General features: G+C 34.7%; 1 protein-coding gene across 1 annotated transcript in view; it reads left to right on the top strand.

The window, feature by feature from the left end:
• The window catches only part of LOC135796570 (uncharacterized), a 73773-nt gene that overhangs the window by 38176 nt on the left and 9125 nt on the right, over positions 1-26472 (top strand). Inside the window, 7 exon segments of the mRNA XM_065308643.1 lie at positions 16065-16270; positions 16725-16872; positions 20722-20825; positions 20828-20866; positions 21123-21176; positions 22028-22119; positions 22342-22560. Coding sequence (XP_065164715.1) covers positions 16222-16270; positions 16725-16872; positions 20722-20825; positions 20828-20866; positions 21123-21176; positions 22028-22119; positions 22342-22560 — 705 coding nt within the window. The 5' untranslated portion in view covers positions 16065-16221.

Below are 26472 nucleotides of genomic sequence, written 5' to 3'. Positions count from 1 at the left end.
TCACAAACAAAAACACGGCGCGGCGGGGCCATTATCGGCCTAAACTAGTGATGAAATGTTTGGGTGAATCCACTTAAGCAACTATTTACCGCCTTTTCTATTGGATAACCGCATATCCGATCGAAAAATCTTTTTCCGGTCTATTTTACGGTCACATGTTCTCGAAATAATTGCAATTGAAACTTTCAAACTCGAATAACTCTTAAACTAAAAAAGATAAATCAAATTCATATTAAATTCCAACTTTTAGTTTTTAACTTTTCTGGTGGAGGCGCCTGAAATTTTAGTTTGACACTTGAATTTTGTTTTTGAATTTAATTTTGCTCTCCCTGGATGCAATACATTATATATAATACTTTAATAAGCTTTATTACTTTTGTCATGTGCTTAATAGCAAACTTTATGACATTTCTGTGTTTTCTATTGTTTCAAGTGTTTTCTCTGTACGCCTTACAAGTTTTACGAGTGGCTTGTTCATTGCTAGGGCTGCAACATTTGATGGGCGCATTAAACGGTCGCGACTAATCCGATTTTATGCGCGTTCGCTGATTTACAGCTCGGCGAAGCGAGAAGCGAGAGACGCCGAGCAAACAGATTGCTAATTTAGTCAGAAACTCACAAGAACAAGTCAACTGACTGTGCCTTGCACCTTGTGCGACTTCGCATATATTCCAGACGATTATCAAATTTCATTTTAACCTCCACCGGCTTTAAATCAACTAGAGTGCATCCACAAAGCAATATTTATTCATTTTTTGCCAAGTCAGCACAACTAATGATGTTTTTTTGTGGGTAGGTATATTGTATTGTGTGTGGCCTATATATCAAAGAAGGCATCGTCATCGAATATTGAATGAGTACTGGTGGAAAACAATCAATAATGCATGCGGCGCTACGCTGGATCGATCCACAACGACGACGACGTCGACGACGACGACGACCCCCTCGAAGCTTCCGAGCTTTTATGCTTATGTTGTTATTTTGATTACTTCAAAAGAATTTTCGTAGCCAAATCTAGTATGTACACAGGCTGCTGCTGTGGGAATGGTTGTGGAACCCGCATACTCCTACTAATTTTAATAAATTTGAATACTTAGTATGGTTGACGAAAGGTGTGGGCAGGAATCGTGAAGCACTCGAAAACGTTCGCGAACGTTCGAAATATTTATCGAACCGAGTTGAAGCGTATTCATTATTTATGCGGTTTACGATCGTCATTGTGGTTTACGCCACATGAGTTTACAGTTAAATTTAGGGGTTAGAGGTTATTAAAAGAAAATAACCAAACATTATATCTACTTAAATCTTATTAATAAATAAATTCATAAATGCGCCACAATTTATTTTATTTTATTAAAACTTTAAAATTGATTTAATTTTGACCCAATTAAAAATCGATTCGAAGAAGAACATTTGTAATCAGCCCCTTGACCTGTAGCATAAAAGACATTGACGTTTAAAAATAATCCTCTTTAAATATTTATACTATGAACCTATTTTAGTGAAGGCGGTAAATGATAATAATTTTTACACGTTGTTAGATTAGCATCTTAGGGTTGGATAAAAATATTAACTTTTTTTTGCTCTGACTTAATGTGTCAACTTGTAGGGTTGTCGACAGCATAAATGTTAATGTCCTCGAACATCGGATATGCTCGAGCATCAACAAGTAAGCAATCTCAGTCGGGCTTCGAGCTTTTAAGCTTCGAGCATCGAGCTTAACATAATGCTCATGGCGATCTAACGATGTAATTGATTGTCGAGTCGTTGTGGGGAGCAACTGGTTGCGGGAAAATTGGGAAATTATCTTTATTTTTAAAACAAAACACAAACATGATTTGTAAACACAATATAACCTTTGGAATATTAAAATTACGCAGGTATGACGTCAATGTGATATTATTTTTATTAAAAATACAACAATAAATTATTATAATGATATAATTTGGACTGCTTGATGTTAAATCAAGTTAATGACCATTTAATCCATGCATCAATAATATTTCCGTTGTTCCAGAGCTAACCGGCTGATTATAATAATCCTGAAAAATGCATTTCTGCGCTGCGTCATGATTACGCTTACGATTACATGGCCTATTATCGGATATTATCGCCCTGTGCACGTAATATATGTTCGTGTTAATGCTACCAGCGAGCAGCAAACACCTAATCGCCTAGAAAAGCAAAAAGAAAAAAACACAAAAATCAAAAGGCAATAGCGCAACAGTAAAAAAACGAAATAAAACTTACAAACCATTTTATAGTTTATGATATATCGTTAAAGTGATTAATGTTTTTTTGCTACGTTTCATAAATCACACAGTGTATAATGCATAGTATTAGTTTATGGTGCAAAACTGATTGACATATCAATTTGTTTAGATTGTACTCATCTTGTGGCGACAGTATAAATAATAAGCTGCGCTGTCATGCCAGGATAATGTTTGTACCTGGATCCATTTTGGTTGCCTCGCTCGTCCTTTGTCCTTACACCGCACGTAAATTTAAACGTTGTCATGAAGATTCATGCGACAACGTTTCGTCTCCGATGTTTGGTAAAGTATGATAGATTATGATTACGTCAGGATGAGATGAGAGGACAATGCAAGGACGAACGTGGCACACTTGTGTCAAACGTATTCGCAATATTTTAAAAACGTGTCGGGAATTTAGTCAAAAGTTACTTATTCGCACTGGAATGTTGAATAACTTGAAAAATGATCGAAATTGGTAACAGTTCAAGAGAAATTCGGATTATTAAAGATTCATGTTGCGCATCAGTAAAATAACTGAAGACTCGTGTTTGAGATATTTCATTCCTTTCGACAGCACACTTCAATATTTTCATCCATAGCATTTGACTACAAATCGATCGAAAAGAAAATAAACACAAATAGAGTTGAAAATATTTACGACTAGGAAAATGTTTCAGATTGAAATTTTTTATTTTGTTATTTTTTGAGGAAGTAGAGTGGACATGAACATGTAGCGGAGGCAGTGTGGAGGCAGCAGAGAACGCCCGCCGCCGCCGCGGCGCAGTCAGTCTCGTCGCGGCGCTCAACGTCGAACGGTGGCATGCGATTCCTCTCCGCCGCACGCGCTCCACGCACGAATTGACTTGACTCCTCTGCCATTTCGACACTCACGTTTTCAATTAACAATCGGCAACGAACAAGAACCAAACATATCTTCATAATATATCAAACACATCAAAATGAAGTGTCGAAAAAAATAAGTTGTGAAGAGATCTGCGAGTGAGTAATTATAAAGTGAATCTAATAAAACTTTGATAGTAACCCAAATGTTAGTTGATTGCCCGGTTTATCACCGGTGATTAAACAATATAAACCGGTGGCTGTTTTTTGATTGATTGATTGATTGCGCCGTGGTGTGTGTATACGTGTGTGTGCGTGTGTGGAAAAGGTTTACATGTGTGTGCGTGGTAGCGTGTGGAGTTAATTAACTAATTGAACGCAGATCGACTGCCGACTGCCAGCGCGTCAATTTCGTTTAGCGGCCAGCGATTTGGAAGCTTTTCGGTTTTTGGCAATAAACGCGGCGCAGACTTACGTGGACGCAAAGGCACAGCTAGAGGTAATTATCATTTATATTTCATTGTGGATAATTAGGGCATTTTCATCGAGCGACGAGTCGGACGCACATTCTTTGCGCGTTCTTTCAGGTGGAAATCGAGTGCTTTGAAACCTTTACAAGTTTATATGAAATTTTATTACATTTTTCATATAAATACTTTTTAATGACCTGAGAAATATTGTGATTAAAATTGCCATTAATGTCCTCTTTAATTATGGAAGGTAATGCGATTATAAAATTTTATTCCTGCGCAATCGTTAATGATCAAATTTACGCAAAATTACGACCTGCTATTTTTAATTAAGTTTTATGTCACTTGGTTTATCGTATTCATTTTAATTTTGATATTCCTCTGAGCTTATGGAACTTTTTTTCATGGTAAAAGCTTTTGTCTTAATTTTTAATTAATATCGAAATATTTTTTAATTAAAAGTGTTTTTTAATATAATTTTAAAATTCAGATAAATATTAAATATTGTATGTTTGTGGTGAGTGTCAACTTTGAACTCACGTAATTAGAATATTGATTTGGGGCACGCGAATGTGAAATATTGAGGTTGCAAGTTTGCGCAGGCAGAATACCCTCAAATCAAAATTGAGATGATGTGGCACATGTCAAGTCTTGATTGATTTGGATAATAAATCTATTCTAATTTTAGTGAAAATCTGGATTTTGTTCTAAATTTAAAAAATGAAATGTTATTTTATTAATATTTATTATTTCTTGTTTTCGTTTTGTTTATTTACAGTCAAGATTGTATGTTTCTTATCGCATATCTTGTGTTGTGATAAATTCGTTCACTTCACACGAAAACCAGTTTAGTTCTCGTGTGTCTCGCGTACAGTGCACATCTAATATTCGAGTGTCTGTAAAATCGTAGAAGATTCCTTGACAAAACAAAGGTAATTCTTTTAATTTTATATTTTTTTGATTTATTTCATGTTTTATGCGTAATTAAATTGTTTGACGATATTAATTTGACGTGGTATGCATCTCAAAACTCCTGATTAGAGCCATAAACTAATAACTAATAAGATGGGCGCGACACGCAAACGCGGAACGACCCTTTCAACGACGTCGATAACATATGAGCCGAGTAATTTGGGAAAGCGTACCGCATCAAGCACAAACACGCCAAGATGAGTCACGTTTAACCAGTGAATAACGAAGTTCAACTCGTGCAGAGACCTGAGAGGTTAGTCAAGTTTCCATTCTCGCCAAAGAAACTTGGGGGCACGCTGGCGGGTTGAAAGGTTGAAGAAGGGATTTGTGGATGTAGTAAAGCCGCAACATCACAATATGAAATTAGAGGAGTTGATCTTTACTGCTTAGCTTATCTTAACTCTACAACGACCATAATTACGAAATTAAGTAAAGTAAAATTAAAAGATAGTTGATTTGTTGCTGTTGACATTTCACATAGTAAGTGTCAGTAAGTGGGGATAGTGTGAGAAACCACTAATGAGCACTATCACAACAACTATCAGGAATAGGACAACGAGATCAAGAGAGTAGACGTGGTCCTGTTTCACTACTACTTCAAACTGTGTGGTTACGTGCATTACATGTACTTGTAAACACCACAGAGAACTCAATAAGCGGAACTATTGCCTGGGATTAGGATTGTCAGACTAGTGAAGTGTAGCGAAACAAGCAATTTGAACATATCACCCAAGTCATAGTGACTCAAAGCTGAACATTTGTTGGAATAATTTATAATATAGAAATGAATTGCTAAATCTGTTGGTAAGCGCATAACTCTACAACGCATAGACCAATTTGGTCAATTCTTTATTTAAAATGTTCGTTAAAATCCAAGGATGGTTTTACGGCGAGAAAAAATATTTGCCGAGAAAACCCTAAAGACAGCCCTTTTCTATATGATAAAAGTTGGCATTGAGATTCAATCATAGTTATAGTTTAATAGTTGAATCCGAGATGGCGCGCTGAAGGGCATTATTAGCAATTCTTTATATAATTAATTTCTTTAAAATAAAATTGCGTATCTTATTGATAGAATTGACACATACGAGTACTATGTGTAGAACAAGAGAGTAAAAAGGAATTACATTTTTATTAAACACTGCCGGGACAAAGTCGCGGCAAACGCTAGTTCAGAATAATTAATTTGATAAAACACAACTTTCCTATTTTATGTAAATTTTATTTTATGTAAAACGTAAATTTTTACGAAAAAATCACTGTTTTAATTTCATTATTCATGATTTTCTGTACCTAGAATTCGTCGCAAACCTATGCCCCTATGATTCTAGTATAAATTACGGGTGAAAACTTGACGTGGAGCGTAGATAATGCAGTTTTGGGTCCCAACGCTCTTCAATTTGATTTAACTTGAATTCAATTTGCAATCATCATTTTAGTCTAGCCGCCATTTTGAAACAGCAGCAGTTCCAAAATTAATTTTCACTCCACTCCGCTTTATATTCATACAACTATTCAAAATTTCCAACTCGATCGTTTTGGAACTTTCCGAACTTTTGAAACCCAGACGCATGCATATATAGTCTTTAATTACGTATAGTGGAAATGAATTGACAGCCTTTAACGTCATATCCTTACCTACGTGGATATTTATAGGAACATATTTTTGGGAAGTAGTTATTTCATGATGAAGATATTTTTGTTAAAAATGACAAGTGTACTTTGAATGGATATAATTGAATGGTGAGGTAATCTAGGTAGCGAATACAATAGTGAACGGACGTACATGATACGATAATAGTGCATTCGACTGCACATTGTTGAAATGTCACAATGGAGTCACCCACGCATACTAATTATAACCATGTTGGATTATGCATGAATAAATTATTAGGGATCCGTTGAAGGAGGAAAAAATGAAATTGATTTTTATATTATGGAGGTAATCATGGTGAATAAAAGGTTTATATTTTTAAATAAGGTATAATAAAGTAGGATAATTAAGTGGGCAATGCGGTATATGTTCCAAACATCTATATTATAAAAATGAAACGTAAAATCTGTTGGTAAGCGCATAACTCAACAACGCCTAGACCAATTCGGCCAATTCTTTTTTTTAATGTTTGTTAAAGTCCAAAGATGGTTTTTACAGCGAGAAAAATTCAAATAATTGCAGGGAAAATCTTAAAGACAGCCCTTTTCTATAGGATAAAAGTTGGCATTGGGATTCAATCATAGTTATAGTTAAATAGTTGCATCCGAGATGGCGCGTTGAAGTGCATTATTAGCTATTCTTTATATAATTAATTTCTTTAAAATAAAATTGCGAATTTTATTGATAGAATTGACACATACTATGTCTAGAACAAGAGAGTAAAAGCGAATTACATTTTTATTAAACACTTCCCGGACGAAGTCGCCGGCAAAAGCTAGTTCAATAATATTATTTTATTCTCAAAATGTCGTAAAATATAAACATATTTTAATATAAAATAAATATATTAGTAGAATTGAATTTATTCGCCGTATGCTTACGGATCGTGCTTCCTTTCGTCGTTCGTTTCGTGATGATGGAAAACTCCGCAGCGAAATTATGTAGCAGAAACGCATCTAATCGAAGGCGGGCGTGTAAATAATTCATGCGACAAACGTTTTCATACTCTCACTAGAAACGTGCTCGCCTCAAACAGTCCGAATCATCGAAATCGATAAAACAAGTACAACTAAATGTAAAAGTACTAAATACACATCTACAAACCTCTAATACTAACACAAATTTATATAAAACACAATTTTGAGCTTTCAGAACACAATAATTATGAAGCACGATTTCCAAGTAAGTAATTAATGTCTAATTAAGTTTAATTTTAAGCAAACACAATATTTTCACTGCATCACGGAAAGTTGGAATGAAAAATAAATGAAATACGAAAAAAAAAAGAAAGAAAACATTGAATGAATGAAACACATCTTGTTTTGACACAGAATTTAATGGGGTTGTATTTTTAATTAAACTAAGTAAGTACCTACGTGTACGCTGTGCGCGCACAAAGCAATAACAAAAAAAAGAATTAAACTTTTAATGTTGTTGCTTGGTTAATATTCTTTGGTGCTGTTGTTGCTCGCAAAATAAAACCGGAAAGTTTCGAGGTAACGCAAAGTTTAAAAAAAGTTTGCATTTGTTATACGTTCTTAACTTTGGCTCTTTCATAGGGACACGTAAGACATTCCTTTGTTTAATATAATTTTGTATAGCTGCTGGGTTCAATAACAAATTGGAAACTTTTAAAATTGAATATAACGCGCTCTTGACGTTAATAGACTTAAAAGTTTTTCAAGCACGTCTTTGTAATTTGATATTCATTATTGGAAAATGTAAAAAGTCAGCAAGTAAAAATGATTTATGATTTTAAAAATAATTTTCAACTATTCACAACTTCTAAAAATGTTTTTAAACTTTATAATGATAAAGCATGAATTAATTTGAATTTTGCGAAAGTTTTCCTGGAATTAGGTTTTGCCTGCGACTTCGTCCCAGAAGTGTTTAATAAAAATGTAATTTCTGTTTACTCTCTTGTTCTAGACATAGTATGTGTCAATTCAATCAATAAGATTCGCAATTTTATTTTAAAGAAATTAATTATATAAAGAATATTAGCAAAATGCATTTCAACGCGCCACCTCGGATTCAAATAATTAACTATAACTATGATTGAATCTCATGGCCAACTTTTATGCAATAAAAATGGGCGGTTTTTAGGGTTTTCCCGGCAATTATTCAAAATTTTCTCACCGTAAAAACCATCCTTGGACTTTAACGAACATTTAAAAGAAAGAATTGGCAAAATTGGTCTGGGCGTTGTTGAGTTATGCGCTTACCAACAGATTTTGCGATTCATTTTTATAGTATAGATACTAATCTTTTTAGTAATAATTTGCTTACAAAATTGTGTTGGGAACATTGTAGCTGATGTTATTCTCGTTGTATTTTATACACACCAAACCAGATAACAAATCTGTGCATCAATTTCACACGAGCGAACAAATAAACTCTACTTTTATGCAGTGAACAGTCAAAATCAATGTCTATAAACCCGGCACCATTTGTTTTTCTATTGACGAAAAGCATATACGACTGATCTGATATTTCCGCCGTAAAAGCCTCAACATAACCTAGATTTTGCATGCGTATATAAATTTGCTGCCATATATTTACCTATAAAGGCTTATAGATGGCGCTAGTCAGTGCTTAATAGCACTTATAAATCTTCAATATCAAAATCAAAATTTAAGTACGCTTTCAGAACTATAAAGTTTTATAACAGAGCACTAAACATCCGTTGTTTACGATATTTTCATGCGCTGCGCCCATTTTGATATTCATAAGATTTATTTATGGCACGAACATTGAACATAAATCTACAAAGAAAATTTTGCGTCGATCGAGGCATCAATCAAGTCGCGTCTATTAAACACACATCTCGTCTGATAAACAACTTTGTTTGCTGCTTGCCTTAGATGCAGGTGAATGAAGAGTGAAGAGTGAAGAGTGATCGCTGTAAACTTAGAGTGAATTTAATCAAGTACGCTGTTTTATTAGTGCCACGGGGCAGTAAATAGATAAAGGAAATAGTTCAATTAATTACGCGTAAAAATTTAAACCAAAAGGGCGTTGAGGGTTTTAATGCTATTCGCAGGTTGGAAGCACAGGTTAAAATGAAGTTATTATTAGACGAGTGCGCCGCCGTCGTTGGTCGCTCGTCAATTATTCAGCGCGTTTATCGAACGGACGCATTTCTGAGCGGGTGTTGTTTACGTTCGCTTCTGCATTCGTCCTAGAATTTGTCCCTAGGCTTAAATTGTCTGGAAATATTTTACTTTTTAACAATTTTTGACGAGATAACGAAATGATTGCTCAAAATGTAGCCTATTGTCCCATAGATGGCGGTACTTTCAAACGTTTTTTAACGTATGTTGATATATGGACTTAAAAATGATAAATTGTAAGAAAGATGGCGTTACAATGATTTTTAGTTTGAAGTGAAATATGATTAGAACTTAAGTCAAGGACTACAATGCTTCGTTTTTTGACGAGATAACGAAATTATGGTTCAATATGTAGCCTATTGTCATATAGATGGCGCAACTTTCAAACATTTGTAAATGTATGTTGATATATGAACATATGAAATGATAAATTGTAAGAAACAGTGAGTTTTAGTTTTGTTAGAAGTGAAATATGATTAGATCCTAGGTCAAGGACTACAATGCGTCTATCCTGGTTGGAAAGACTTTACGAACGCGTGTTGAGTCGTCATAAAACATGAAAACCCATCGATATGCGTGCGTGCGTTTCGTGCGTGTACTACAGCACAATGGCGGGGCTGTAAAATTGTGTCGTAGCGCTGTTTGAATTATTAAACGTTTTCTTCATACAACAGACTTAAAATATAAGTTAAAAATGTATTCTTACTTTCTGTTATCTAATATAATTTAGAGAAAACATGAATTTTTTATTTTATTGCTACAGAAATACAAAAATAATTATATTTTATTCTAAATTCAATAGAATTGTTATTTAGTAGGTATTATTTGAGTCAGTAAAACACAATACTTTCTGATTGAATTGACAACAGATTTCGCAAAAAGCCAATGAAAGTCTAAAAAAAACTGAAATGATCGTGTGCATTATTCATTTTACGTCTGCGTTTTCTTATAAGTGGCCTTACAAGTCCTGTTCATTTGTTGACAAGCCCAATAGGTTGCGTGCCGGAGTCGCCTATTCACTGATATTCAACAAATATGTAAATGCAAACCGCGTATACCGGTCCGAGCATGATAAATAACGAAAGAGCCACTACAAAGCGGATAAAGTGGACAAAAACCTCGACTGTACAATGAGCACACAAAGCGTGTACAATTTGAACGCGGCGCGCATCTATTGTGCACGAAGGGAAATAATTGCCCGGCGAGACTCGGAAAAATTAAACAATCGGACATGCACAAAATCAGGTACGCAAGGGTTGCCGCCAGCAGGCAACAATGCGGCGAGCGTCGAGAGATAAACAAACGAACATAAAAAAACGCATGGAAACAATTGGAAACTATACCAATAAAGTTTATGAGCAGTGTCGATTGGTTAAAAACAAATAAATCGGGAATTGTGTTGTATTAGTGACTGAAATAAAATCATACGTAATTTCTCGTAATTTTTTTGATCAGGCGGAAAACAGATTTTGATGAAAATGTTATTTTTCTACTTCTACCTATAAATCACCAGTTTTTCCAAGGTTTTTAGACACAAAAAGTGGTACTTTATATACGAACTGCCAAGCCGTACATAATATTCATTATGTACTTTGCATTATGCACGGACGGAGCAAGCGCCTGCGCATTTGCCTACGAAGCAGCACAAGGCAGTATGAAATGCCATGTGACGTCAGTCAAACACGTCAAAGCTGGCGCTGTTGCTGCTCGTATCGGAGAGGCACGATATGAACCGAAGCGTCACATGGGCCGGTGCGCGGCATGGCACTTATAACCTTACAGTTTGTATAAGTGTGCGAGCAAATTTCGATGATACAAAATACAAAATACAAAAGTTGAAATACAAAAACCGCAACGTGGAACTAGAGTGGAAGTAGAAAAATAGCGTAAGCACCTCGTGGCTAAACGGTATTGTACACTCGTTTAGTCACCTGTTCCTTAATATACTATTTCTTCCTCTAAAACCGTAAAATATTCATATTTTGAGTTTTAACAGATAGAAACTTACTAAAATTCAGTAAATAGCAAACACGTCAGGATGAAAGTACGAAAAGATCGAAGATCTTGGAATGGAATTAAATCGTGCTTTTGAAAATGTTTTATAAGGAAGCTTTGAGGCTTCAACTGCAGACGTTCACAAACCTTACAAACGCGGTGAATCTCCGCTGAAAACGCAAAAGATATCAAAAGATCTAAAGACATAAAGACCTACACTCCTATAGAAGACAGAACTTAAGATCGAAAAATATATAAAAGAAGAAGCAAATATACTTTTCCTTATTCCTGTTCGTGTAGTTATTAGTTTTTCTTGTCGCAAATTAAATTATCGTTTAAAATAAGTTAGCGCTTGATAAAAAAACATTTATATTATGGTTTTATGTGCGTAACGTGAGTGAAAAAGTTAATATGGCGTCTGCAGGAAGCGAGTCAACAGCATGCCACCAACCATACACGCCCACACAATTGCACAGTGCGCTTTTCAGGTCGTTTCAACCTTTTTCCGACATTTCCTGCATTTCCTACATTTCTTATGTTAATCACGCTTTTCCTACATATTACAAACCGAGAGTTTTCACGTTTTAGTTTTTACGGTTCTTTCAACATTTTCATCATTTTCACGACTTCAGCAGTTTCAGATTGTAGATTGTAACTTACTCGCGTATTCTTTGCTTACGTGCTCGGTTTATTTCTTACTTGCTTACTGCACTCATATCTCGACAATGTTTTCATTCAGTGCCGTATTTAATAATGAATTTTAACAAAAAAATTATTTCTTTTAAAATTAAATTTTTAATAGTTTAACTTCACAACAAGATAAAATTATACAGTTTCATAAATTTTTATATAAATTTTATTTTTTTTTAATCCGGCTCTGTGTGGACAATAGTCCTGCGGTGTTTTATTTCGTTAACTTTAATATCTCCCCGACACGAATCACAATTGTGAACGTAATGACAATCTTTACAATGTTCTAGTAATTTCACTTTATTGTTTGTTTATTTATTGTTTAATAGTGAGGATAATATAATAGTGTCTTTAGATTTTATTGTATTTGCACAAAATGTTTAACTTTGCTTAGGTTATATTATCCTAGGCAACCATATATACACTTTAGAGTGTGCTTCTTAATTTACACTCAATTTGCCGCGTTGTCTGCGTTCGCAGCTTACCTGCGCGTTACTAACGGTTAATTTGTAATTTCGTTAATATTTAATCAAGTGTAAAGCGAAGTGGAGCTTTTGTTCCTTTCTCTTCGGGCTCACAACTTTGTCGTGAAGCTTTCTACCCGAAGCTGTTCCTGTTTGACTTCAAAGTCGGTCTATTCATCGTTGAATTACAAATTATCAAAATTTACACTCAACAGAGAAGAGATTATATTACAGGAAACTGTAATTCATTAATTCGGCCATTTTATTAGCTGTGAACAGGTGAATATCCGCCATATTGTTAATATTGAATTCCATTATATACTATTTCATTCGTTTTTGAACGTTGTTTTGTCTTTAACACGCGATTCGTGCACTTTCGTCAACCGCCGACGCACGCCAACATGGCGATAAGGTTAATGGTAGCTAAATCGTAAATTTTCTCCGGTTTACGAGCGCCCAGAGAAGCAAAATCAAACAAAAACTAAAGTGAAACACGGTAGTACGGAAGCGTATTTGGGGAGAAACTTTGTGCGAGTTTGTGTTTTAACGGTCTTTTTTTGTTTCTTATTGTTTAGCGTGTTTGCGCCAGTCGTCGCAATGCGCATTCCAGGTGGCGATAATTTAACGGACGTCCTATGTCGTAAATTTATTATCTCATATACAGTGTGTTTAAATTAGCACAAACGCAAATTGGTTTAAATATGCAGAAATAATTCGTGTGCAAATCAGGAAACATGTGATAATGAATTATAATGATAAAAAATGTCTATAAGTACGGTTAAAAGTTACAAAAACATATTTTTCTAAACATTTCATTCAATATGGTGAGTTAGAATATATATATATATATATATATATATATATATAACCTATAAATATTAATCATATGACTTGTTCGTAGGCAAAATTATTACTATTAATCGCCGCCATCTTTGTTTTGTATTCAATTGCGTCAGCTACTCCAATTTCAGATATTATTGTAGCAAATGGCGAAGAAGACCAAGGAAATTATGGTCTGCTTGGTAGAATTTTGAGATTTGTTCTTATAGGATACAATCCTGTAGCATTTATTTTGGGTCTATTGGGATTGGGCAATTCATTATGGGCTGGCCTTTCTGTTCTCTTGCAAGTTGTATAAATGCTATGAAATATAGATTAACTGAACTCACGTCACTAATTAATTAAATGATTAATTATTAATTAATGTAATAAATATTATAAATCCACTAATAAATTGTACTTCTAACTATGCTTTGGTGTTATTATTAATTTGTCGGTCACTGTAATATTTATTATATTTATTTAATAACATTTTCTATACAAAACCTTTATAATATTGTATTTTGTTCGATTTGATCTTATGAATGAATTGCTACTTTGTCATTCTATTTGAATAAATATTACTCAAATCGCAAAATCTGTTGGTATGCGCATAACTCAACAACGCCTAGACTAATTTTCTTTTTTTTAAATGTTCGTTAAAGTCCAAGGATGGTTTTTACGATGAGAAAAATTTGAATTATTGCCGGGAAAACCCTAAATACATCCCTTTTCTATAGAATAAAAGTTGGCATTGAGATTCAATCATAGTTATAGTTAAATAGTTGAATCCGAGATGGCACGCTGAAGTGCATTATTAGCAATTCTTTATATAATTAATTTCTTTAAAATAAAATTGCGAATCTTATTGATAGAATTGACTTATACTATGTCTAAAACAAGAGAGTAAAAACGAATGACATTTTTATTAAACACTTCCGGGACTAAATCACGGGCAAAGGCTAGTAATTTATGAAATTTTTTGTAAAATTTCTGCAATATTTTGTCTCTAAAAATCTTGGAAATGAGTTTATTGGCAAACTGCGTAACAAATTAGTGTTATTCAAATTTACTTTACAACCTAGATTATTTAGAATTAGATTGTTGTTATTTTTATGCCTCTAATCTATATACCTAGGTCAGAATTCAAATTTGAATAGTTTTGAATTGTTTTGTTTCCTGATTTGCACACAAATTCCTAAAAAATGTAAAATAATCTTAATATAGTTATCTCTAATAACTATCGTCCGCGATGTGCGCATATATAAGCTAGTAACATATATTTTCATTGTGTTTAAAAATTTATCCGCGCAAATATTTATTTGTTAAAATGGTAAGCTTTTGAAAAACAAAATTCTAAATCCAACATAAATATTTATTAACTTTTAGATGAAGTTATTGGCATGTTTAATGGTCTTGCAAATGGTGTTGATCGTACACATACAAAACGTTTCCGCTGAAACATCTTTACAGATGAGTCCATTGCACTACGCCCTGGACGCCATTTTGTTACGCGGTCTGCTCGGTAGTCTACTCACAATTCTTTTTCTCCACCGACCCATTGACTGGCTGCTGCACTTCCTTTTAGCATAAATCTCAATCTTTCAACTGTACACACTTTAAAATAAATAGGCTGGAACACAGTGCTGCCATCTTCTGCACAACAGCGCGTAAATATTTCCTTTGCAAATCTAATTCCATTGAGACTGTGTTTTATGATCCTGTTATGAATACACCACTCGAGGGTGACATTATCAGTTGTTGACAGTGTGGCAAATTTTAATGCCGAAAAGCGCTTTGCGGTAATGCAGTCAAGCAGCGCACTTTTATGCAAAAGCCTGCACGAGATTAACCTTCGCGTCAGTATGGTTGGTTGCCTGCCAAGTATTCGCTAGCGAGCACTTAGAGTAATGCAAGGCGGGCGTGTAAAAAGCCGAGGGTTTAAGCCTTTTATAGCGTGAGTTAATTTCAGCGTGGTTTGGCAAAAAGAATACAAAATGTGCTGAGAGGAAAATTACATCAGGAAAAAACATTTCCGCTGCAGCATGTTAAGTGTGCATGTGGGCGGAGCCAACAGAACTTTATATGCCGTTTAAATTAAAACTACTGAAGAAAAATAAACAAACCAAATATTAAACTGAAGCAATTCATCAAGATTTTTATGTTTTCTTATTTCTGCAGAAAAACAGTATTAAAGTAGAAAATGTTACACAATGAAGGCATAAAAACATGTTTTTGTGCCTATAAGAAACAAATTATGTTTTTTACCTCGGCTTTTATGTGTTTCCCTGATATGTTTGCAACGTTTGCAGATATTTCGACTCCCATTGAACAAATCGTTAGCGGTTTACCGCTCTTTTTCACCAATCTCCGCCGTCAAGTTTCTTTAACATCAGTAGGCATTTCGCTTTATCGTTCCATCGCTTCTCGTTATTCTTCTTCGGATCGCCGTGACCGCCTGTCGGCGGCGCGCAAAATCAATCTCAATTTGCCCATTCGCCGCAAATCGCATTCGTCGACGGCCTTTGCTCTGCTTCTTCATCTCGGGGATTTGCAAGCATGCCGATTTACTTCAACCTCGACATTCGACAGCCCGAGGGTGGTGGTCGTTACCGTCGTTAGTATCAATTTGTTTTCTACGCATCGTGAAGTTCTACACACGCTGAAATTGCGATAAACCGCAAATTCAAATCTGAAAATATTATGTTTGTGGTTGTGCTCAAGTAGTTTTTTTTTTATAGATTTCTGTATTATCGATGTAATAGATTTATGATTTGTTTGTTTTGTTACAGTATTTTCTAGGCGATGCATCTGCGAGCGGCGTCGACAGTGTCGGCGTCGTCGTGTGCCCTCACGGCGGGCGTCGTCGCGCCGCCCCCGCTCGCGTCGTGATCCCATCCCCGGGCAGCGCCATGCTAGCGCCGACTGGGGACTCAGCGTGCAGCTAATATGATCTTGGTGGCCACAGTCATTCTGCTACACAGTGCCGGATTAGCAGGTAAATAAAAAAGAACAAAATACAAAAATTACAATTTAAAAATAAAATAAAATAAAAATAGTTTTTAAAATAACCTTGACTTGGATTATCCGCATGCTTGTATTCTGCATTATATCTCATGGATGAAACACTTGAGTGCCTCAACGTGCTACACTATTTCCGCATCTTCACGTCCGGGAGTGTTTAATTAAAACTAGCAGCGCAGCGCGCTAATTAAACAAACACAGCGCAGGCTTTGTTTGTGGCATCGTCTACGTTTATTGTATTTTCTGATTAGAATCTCGCGCCTGCAACCGCAACAGACCGGAAGTTGATTGAAATTAATTTAAGAAACCATTATAAAACAGTAAAATTAAGTAAAATTAAAATTACTGCTTACAAAGTGTGGTTATACTGTCAAATAGAATTACAGGTTTCTACTTACCAACAATACAGATTTCTACATTATTCACAGGTTCAATGCCACCGATGCCCGGCATGCCGGGCATTCCAGAGAACATCACGGTGACGTTCATCAGCCCGACGTCGGTACGCGTCTCGTGGGACACGTCCATCGAACACATCGAGAAGTACGACGTCACTTACAAGCCGACGGATGCCAGGTGTGTGTCTAGGTTCGTCTCACGCTCTTTCGCACCCCCGCGCGTCGCGCACTCAACTAGAAATCGAACTCGAATTGATTTAGCCATCCAGAACGTAGACGTAGCAATAGACGTACGTAGTAGTAGATCTTGATATAGAAATATTGATGGGGGTAAACATAGGTGTCTGTTTTGATGCACGAAAATATCTGTCCGTTGAGGGGGTGGCAATCGATTCGTACGAATTAAATTAGGAGCCATCACCGCACCATTCACAGCTTTTGAGTTTAGAATTGAGGTTATGTGAGTTATGTGAGTCTGTAATTTATATAATTGACATTACAGTTTTCTGTAATTTGCAAAACGATAATTACTGGTGGTGTCGGTGTGTTAAAAGCTTTTCTAAAGTTTTAATAACTTTATAATTACGATATTTATTTTCGTAAGCGATTTGGCGCAATGACGCCGACCGGGCATTAATTAGGTTACTTTGGAGTCTCTGCGCGCTCGTGATGAAAAGAAGCGAAGAGTGGCGAAACGCGTGATTTATCTTGGAAAACTTTACCAAACTCTCATTTTTCTCCCTTCTACCTCGTATTTCTCCAGGGGGTGTTTCACATCCGTATCATTTTTGTATCTCACTTTTTGGAATTTGGTCCATCGTCCGCGAACGTGTTCAAGTTTGTCTTCATCGGTTTTACACTGTCACATCACATTTTTGTCGAGGCGAGTGTATGGGAAGGTGTATGTGGGTGTGAGTGCAGTCAGTCGGGGGCTGGCCGGTCGGTTGAGCGCGTCTTGAAAGGATTCAATTAGTCGTTCCACGCCGCACTCGACGCCGGCAGTCATCGCGCGAATATCATTCGGGTAGCATCGATTCACTGTGACACTCATTGAGGTTGAAAAAATTCAATTTGAATCTTTTTGGTTTTTAAAGTGAATTTCATTAAAATACTGTGATTCAACTTTAAAACGGAATACGGTATATTTGTAAGTTTAATATATGCAACCAACTATACAAATATGAGTATATTTGGTTGCATAATTTTATTGCATAAAATTAGTCTAGATAAGTTCCGTTTAGATAAAAACAAAATTACCCACAAGTGCGAATGTAAATATAGAAGTTCATTAGTTAATTAAATTAACGTCATTAACACACTGCACACTGCAGACCGGAAACGAGCGTAATCGGAAGGGCGGAAAACGCCTGCTCCAGTTTAGTTTTGTTACACGGAAACGCATTACGTTTAGTGCTGTAGCACATTCGTTTTATTAAACAATAAATTAAAATTCCGGAAAGCGAAAAAGCTAAAACCGGAAAAAATAACAATTTCGGGTTGGAGTAGGAAGCAATTTTATTTTCCTAGATTACATACGAATAGGATACCATAGAAGATTGTAGTATTATATACTGTTGCATATTGGGGATGCTTTCAGAATTTAATATTAGCGTTTTACATTCCGGTCGCATACATTTTTAATTTCTATCCACGCTTAGAAGGGTACTTTTATTCTTGCGTTCGCGTTTCACTGGCGGCGGTAGTTAACGGATCTTCAGCTGATTGCATTTCCGAGTGGTCGTGGGCGGATTTTTATTTCGTTTCGCGTGGGCGAGGACGTTTAACTGTTATCACACTGAAATAACATTTTTAACAAGGGAATTTAATTAATTTATATTTTTTTAGATTAAAAAAATTTAATTAATTTAAAACTAAAAGTATGCATACACATATATTAACTACTAGCTTTAACCCGCGGCTTCGCTCGCGTTGAATCCATCAAATAAATATTAGAAATCATTATACATAGTTGAAACGGATTGATAGAAAGAATGTATATTTCACTGCTTGGCTAGGATGTGAAATTACTACATGCAATAAAGTTATAATTTTAGATGGAATGCTAGATGGCGTTAAAGTAGTCAATGAGCCAGATGCAGAGGAATTATTGGCTAAACAATTTCTTTATTTTATTTATAAAATAATTTTTTTTATTAAATAAAAAAGTAGCCTATAACCATTCGGGGACCATCGGGGACCACTCAGAATATGTGTACGGATTTGATGTTGACGTAGCTGTCGGTAATACAGTGTGATGGTACTATAGTACTTAGGTGTGAGCTTCATTGCTGGAATGCTAGATGGCGTTCAAGTAGTCAAATAACCAGATGCAGAGGTATTAGTGACTAAACAATTTCTTTATTTTATTTAAAAAAATAAGTATTTTTATTAAATAAAAAGTAGCCTATAACCTATCGGGGATCACTAAGAATATGTGTACAAATTTTCATGATGATCTGTTAAGTAGTTTTTGCGTGAAAGCACGATAAACTTCAGGACATACGCATTTATAATATTAGTAAGGATTTAACATATTTGAATTTCGTACCAAATTATTAGCAGTTGGAATGTTTAGTTGCGTGAATTATCGATTACACATTAGTTTAGGTTGTGTTCATCTATAGTGCTGAGTCTGCACTGCAAACATTGAGTGTAATAACTACGTATTAGTGGATGTATGTTGGGTTGCGCCCTATTCTACTCAATATACCAAGAGAAAAATATTACTTTAAATTAGTACTACCTAAACGCACAGGACAATTGAAAATGGAAAAATGGTTTTAATTAATTTTAATTAATTAAAGCATTGTGATATTTTTGAGGTTAAAAGAAAAATAATTATAGATTTTACTGTAAGATGTATATGCTTAGTGCATGTAACGCTTGGGACAATAGATCGAAGTCGTTGAGCGACGTTCGAAGAGCGTGACCTAAATAGGCTCGGAAAAAGCACAATCGACTTCGGCGAGCGCATTGATATCTATAATGAATGCCCGAATACCTAACGCGGTGCTCGCGTTCGTTTTGTTCGCTCCGCCGCCGCCGCTGCCGCCTCCGCCGGCACCTCCAAACGTTGCGATGAATTGTGCAAGCGAAGGGTTGTCGCCGGACGGACGCGAACGCTCGCGCGCGAAACCTACACCATTCTCCCGGTTACATTTTTTGACATTAATTAGTGAACAGAAGCGTATTATTTATTTATAACTAAGTGAGTGGATTTTGCGAGTGCATTATATTTGGATTATAAAATCATATTTAAAACTCATATTATTTCAAGAGTGAGTATTTTATTTTTTAGTCGGATTTCCGTAATCAAATATTGATGATTTTTGAATATTATGTGATTGACCTAATTTCCACACGCTTTTTACTATTAGTCGTCGGGGTGGCCGAACAGTAATAAGAAACAAATATTGAAATAACCGTCTTGATATTAGTATAGAGCTGTCTTGACGAATTTGTTTTGTATACATTGTCGTTGTGCAGCCAGACGAAAATATGTTTTTGTGTCAGACACGTGGTTTAATATTAAAATAGTCGGCACACGCGCTCGCATTCGAAATATCAGCCGGTCACCCTGCGCCATCATTTTCTACAGTTGCGGCGGTGGGGGTAGTTTGGTGGGCAATCGATTGCAATACGAGTTTACTTTGATTTCATTCCAATAGTATTTGGATATTTCGAATACGTTTTTTATGATAAACTAGTTTTTTTTTATTTAGTTCCATATTTATTGCTTTTTAACAATTTTTTAATTAAAAATGCTTATTTTGAATTCAAATATTTTAAAAACTATTCATATAAATTCAATATTTTTGAGGTTAAATTAAAGGTAGGTTATTTGACTATACGTTACCATAAATTTTATCGCTTTAACATTAATAACAACCGAGATATAAGCAAAAAACTAAACGAAAACGTATTTTATAGACAGGGCAGTATTAGTTTCTATACTTCTATCGCTTGATGTTGGCTCTGCTAGTAATAAGCGAGCACGTGCTGTAACTAGAATAAACTAGGTCGTTAGTTTCAGAGTGGTGGCGATCGTCGCCGGCAACTCGGACGCGGTGACGCTGCAACATCTCAAGCCGGACACGCAGTACCAGCTGACCGTCGCCGCCGTCTACGGCGGCAAAAGTATAAGAGCCGGCCGATTGTCTTCCGCACACTGGGTAAGCCACACGCCTGTACATAACCTCGTAACCATTCTACTGCAGCCACCTAGTGGTGAATAGACCTTGAAAAACATAACTTACGAGTAAAAAGAAGCTTTCGATGTGTGCAGCGACACATTTTATCATCACATAAAAGTCACATAACTTTCTGTTTAACAGTTTTATGTTCGGGTTTACACGCAGGATGTGAAATGTGTTTGTTTGTCTAATTCTCTAATTTGTTTCTGTTTTTTGTCTCCTGTGTTTGCCGCAGTTGTTAAGATGTCATTAAAACATGCAAAACGTCTCAACGACGCATCGCCATGTCGTAAGATTCACACAATTTATTGTTTTTTGATGTTTTCAAGTAGCCAAGGTGTATGCTACTGTATTGTAGGTTTATACAGTGTGTCCAAAGTAAAAATCACATAAAATTACAAAAAAACGGAATTTTTTCAAAACCTTATTAAAATTTTATTCTTTTTTATCATAAAATTAAGAATTATAAATTTTCTTTTATAAAAACTACGAACACACTGTATAAAACTAAAATTTAATAATTTCCTGGTTGTTTGAACGTATCTTTTCCAACTTTATCGTTTCAAATTTATCTTGAAGTTTACCAACTATCCGATGTATTTTTTTCGGCCATTTTTACCTTATAACTGTCATTACAGATGAAATGAAACATTTGTTTTGTTTTCTGCTTCTTTTGTTTCCGTCCGTTCTTGAGGCGTTCCGAACTCGGAACTCGCAACTCAAACAACTCTCCAACTTTGAGTTACGTGTATTTCCGAGTTTCAAGAGCCCAGACTTTGTGAGACTCTGAGAGATCGGAAACGGAAACCGTCAATATCCGATCGCTGCTTTATGCTTTGTCATTTCGTTGTTAAATTGTCTCTCGAATTTTTCGTATATGTTTGTTTAATGGCAATCGTCGTTCATATTATTTCGTGTTGTGTCGTAGTTTATTATGACGTCACTACCTTTTTATGTGTTTGTTTATCGTTAGCGTTTTGTTATACGACTTGTTTACATGTTATTAGCCAACTCGTAGCCGATGTAGTATGTACGTCATATTAATATTGGTTTTACTACTCATTGTTGCCTTCTTTTGTTTGTTTACCGTTTTGTTTCATTTGTCCGAGTGAGGAAATTGATGTAAATTGTGTTTTGCAGAGCCTCCAAAGACGACCACGCAGCAGGATGTCACGTCGGAATCACCCGCGTCGGACGCGCCGGACGTCGAGTATCCCACGAGTAGTTCCACGGTGAGTAATTAACTTTATTTCAACCCTTTATGCGTACCCCACCCACACGCGCAAACGATATCATCTACAAAGTGCATCGAGTGGCTCTACATAATTGAATTGCGACCAGTCGGCACTAACGAGTCGAAATCAATAGCCCAGTGTGATAAACTTAATTAATAAAGAATATACAATGTGTCAGAATTAATAAAAAACATTTTTTCATATTTTTTATATTTATAGGTACGTGGAGTAGAAATAGGCATAGTGCTCATCGTCCTGCTGGTGTGGGTCGCCGCCATCGCGCTCTTCTTCAATCGCTGGGGCAAAATCAGAATGTTATTGCCTTATCAGCCGGACTACAAACAGGATCAACTGAAGGTACCCGGAACTGCGGCGTGTGCTGCTGCAGTCGCTGCTGGCAACACCTGCAATCATCACTCCGGCGAGATATGCACGCAGGTCAGTCTTTTATTCGCATTTTTTTATTCTAATACTTAACTCTTGCATTTCTCACACGAACACATCGTATATTAGAATTGACATTAAATCTGCTATCAACTGTTATTATCAATGAATTATGCAATTATTTATTCGACAAACAGCAGCGTACTATAAAAATATGAAGGAATAAATTAAATGATAACAATCGTAGCAAAACGTTGGCATTTAATTTATTTAAATTGGACGAAATTGTTGGGGATTTCGATTAGTGTCGAATATTAATTGAATTTCAAGCATCTATTGAACTCATATTCCTCGAGGGTGTCAAGAGGGCCGATCGGTCTTAATTAAGCGTCTGAATTATTCTCATCAAATATATTCTAATTGAATTATTGATTCAACTGATACATGGTGGTGGTAAAAATTACTTTAAGGACGAATTTATGGACGTGGATGACTAATTAATGAAGTGATATATAAAAAATGATAATCTAAGTAGTAATTAACAACATACACACATACAGAGAGACACGGTGAACGAATAAACAAGGAAAAGTGATAATCCTTGGATTATTTTCTCTAAGGATTACATATTTTGCGGTTTGGGTCTTATAATTTATTATTTCTTTCTTTTTTACAAAGTTATAGGATTTCTCTCTTTGTTAGCTCATGGTAGCGTTCGAAATAAAAAAAAAACCTGCTAAAATTTTAACTAATATACGAAAAGAACAGTTTTAAGAAAAATATATTTTTAAATCTTTAATCTAAAAATGATTGGGAAAATCTGTTGGTAAGCGCAAAACTCAACAACGCCTAGACCAATTTGATCAATACTATTTTTTAAATGTTTGTTAAAGCCCAAGGATGGTTTTTACGTTGAGACAAATTCGAATAATTGCTGGGAAAACCCTAAAGACAGCCCTTTTCTATAGGATAAAAGTTGGCATTGAGATTCAATCATAGTTATAGTTAAATAGTTGAATCCGAGATGGCGCGCTGAAGTGCATTATTAGCAATTCTCTGTATAATTAATTTCTTTAAAATAAAATTGCGAATCTTATGATAGAATTGACACATACTATGTCTACAACAAGAGAGTTAAAACGAATTACATTTATATTAAACATTACCAGGACCAAGTCGCGGGCAAAAGCTAGTTTAAAATGTATTTCATAAAATATTATTCCCGGAAGCTTTTAATAAGCAGTTTCCTAGGAAACCCTTTCAAAAGATAAATATTTAATGCCCGGCGCCTCCACATAATTTAACACATGTAAATCAATATAAAAAAAATATGCACTCTATTATTTTTATTATTAACAAGTAAACACAAAAAGTAAATAATAATTAAAAATAATTACGTAAACAAAAATTGATTCATGCATAATTGACGTAGTACTACAATTAATCGCGTGAAAAACTATGAAAATAATTGTAATCGATAAACTTGTGTTCTATAAAAATCAAGCCTTAGTCTAGTCTAGTTAAGTAAACTCATGAAATAATTAATTATTTTTATAACTTTTTTCCACATTTATCATTGCTTTTTTTGCATTATTCTCCTTTTATTTAGATTAATGTCTGAATTTAAGAAATAATTTTATGCGCACTTTAATTGAATGATTGTAGTTTTTTCAGCTTTGTTTTTGTGGCCAGTCCTGTCAGTCATCACAACGAGTTGATTACTATTATTGTAAACGTAAATATTTAATAAGTTACACACATGAGTGTTTGGGTTAGAAAAGTTCCATAAAAAACCGACTAGACTTGAGAAAATTAGAACCACATACTTGTGAGGTGATTTGAGTAGACTAGGCCACATTCAGTCGACTAAAATTACAGCTATTCCTTAAATTGTGTCATTTTGACTAATTTTTAATGTTATCAGATTTTATTTATTTTGCTTGCTTTACATTTGCATTGATTTTTTTCCGCGGTAAATAATAAGAGCAAATATAGTAACGACTGCTCGCAGGCCTGAAACACGAGTTTGCTTTCATGCCTCTCATTGAGTTCAATTTTTTTGTTCTGCCATCATTGCTTTCGACTCGTTCGCTGCCTTCGTTTGTCCGCTTGATTTTGATTCGTTGCCATACGTTGTTTGTCCTTTCGACATTTGTTTCTCGCTCGTACACGCTCATAACGATATCCTTGAGATGTCAAAGCAATGATGCATCAAAGCGAAAAATTATAATGAATCATTTTTGTTTGTTTTGTTTTTCACATTTACCTACGATTTTATTTTGAGTTAACGCGGAGATGGAATTTGTAAAGCGGGCTTTCAAGAGAAAAGCATATGGTGGAGGCGCCGAGCGTTAAATTTAATTCTATTTTCTGAAAATCCATATAAATATCATTGAACACGCAAATTTTATTTATGATATACCTTTATGTTTATTGCATTCGTAAAGTCGTAAAATTCAGTTTGTTTGATATCAAATATCTAACTTTATGGTTATAGTTATGGTGCTCTTATTTGACTCATGCATAATTATTTTTTTTCTAGTTTTTAATTAATTATACGAAACATAGGCATCGTATTGTTAATTAAATATAATAAATAAATTCTAAAATAAATTTGTTAAGATTTTGATGTTTTAATATTTATACATAAAATTATTAATAATTTTTTATAAAAATTATTAATTTTCATAAAATTCGAAAATTCTTGACAAATTTTGATTTAGAAACATTTTTTTAGAATTGTTGTTACAAATTATAATCTATAATACAAAAATGGATCGCAAAATCTGTTGGTAAGCGCATAACTCAACATTGCCTCTAAAGACACCCCTTTTTCATAGAAAAAAAGTTGGCATTAAAATTCAATTATAGTTACAGTTAAATAGTTGAATCCAAGATGGCGCATTGAAGTGCATTATTAGCAATTCAATATATAATTAATTTCCTAAAAATAAAATTGCGAATCGTATTGATAGAATAAGACACACACTATGTCTGGAGCAAGATAGTAAAAACGAATTACATTTTTACCTATTTATCACTACTGGGACGAAGTCGCGGGCAAAAACTAGTGTCAAATAGGTTTGGAATGAATATTTTAACACATCAATAAGAATATTTGTGGTAATAATTAGAAAATGCACAACACAAATATTTTTTGCGCGTCATATTTGAGCACCACGACTATACACCTAAAATAATTTTTGGTAGGTCACGAAAATAAGCAATTATTAAATATATTTAAGGGTAAGCATTGAAATAAAAGAAATAAATATCTAATCTTGAAGTTTTGTGGGGTTATGTCACGCAATCCTCAACAAACGAACCAAATTTCAACAGTTTTCACTTCCACAAAACACAATAATAAATTTTACTGATATTTTAACATTATATATTATGTTAATAAGTTATATAATATTAATACTATTCCATTATGTTTATTACACCAACCCAAACGATATATTTTAAAATATATGAAATAGAAACTAATGGAAAGTTACTGGAATGAAAAAAGTATTAAAAAAAGGAAGTAAAACCTAATGAAATGAAATAAAGACATGGCCACGAACGAAACGACGAAAATTACAAAATTACACGACAAGAAAACGGTTCAACGGTCGCGTTAGGAGACAATAAAATGAACGCTCCGACAACCACGCATTTTCCTAATGAGCAGACAGGCACGCGTGAAAGTCAGTCGTAAAAATAGGAGCGCCAAATTACTTTCAGTAATGATATCCAAATAAGTGGATCATATTTTTGTTAATTTTCTTAAATTATGTTTTTTCGCCGTTAAATTTTATCCTAATTATTATTTTTTTATTGCTACACATAAAGTACATGTTCAAGTTTAGGTTTTATCATATTATAATATTTTTAGTTTCACTTCTACTGTTTTACGTCGGCAGTTTATCTTGTCGTTATACGACAATGTCTTCATTTATGTTCGTGTAAGTTATGCAAATT

This window comes from Atheta coriaria, unplaced genomic scaffold, assembly GCF_025399875.1.
Source record: "Atheta coriaria isolate IRGN ID8LTWV9N9 unplaced genomic scaffold, Caltech_Dcor_3.1 hic_scaffold_7_pilon, whole genome shotgun sequence".
Lineage (NCBI taxonomy): Eukaryota > Metazoa > Arthropoda > Insecta > Coleoptera > Staphylinidae > Dalotia > Dalotia coriaria.
Note: the sequence above shows the minus strand (reverse complement) of the source record. Positions and strands in the feature narration are given on the sequence as shown.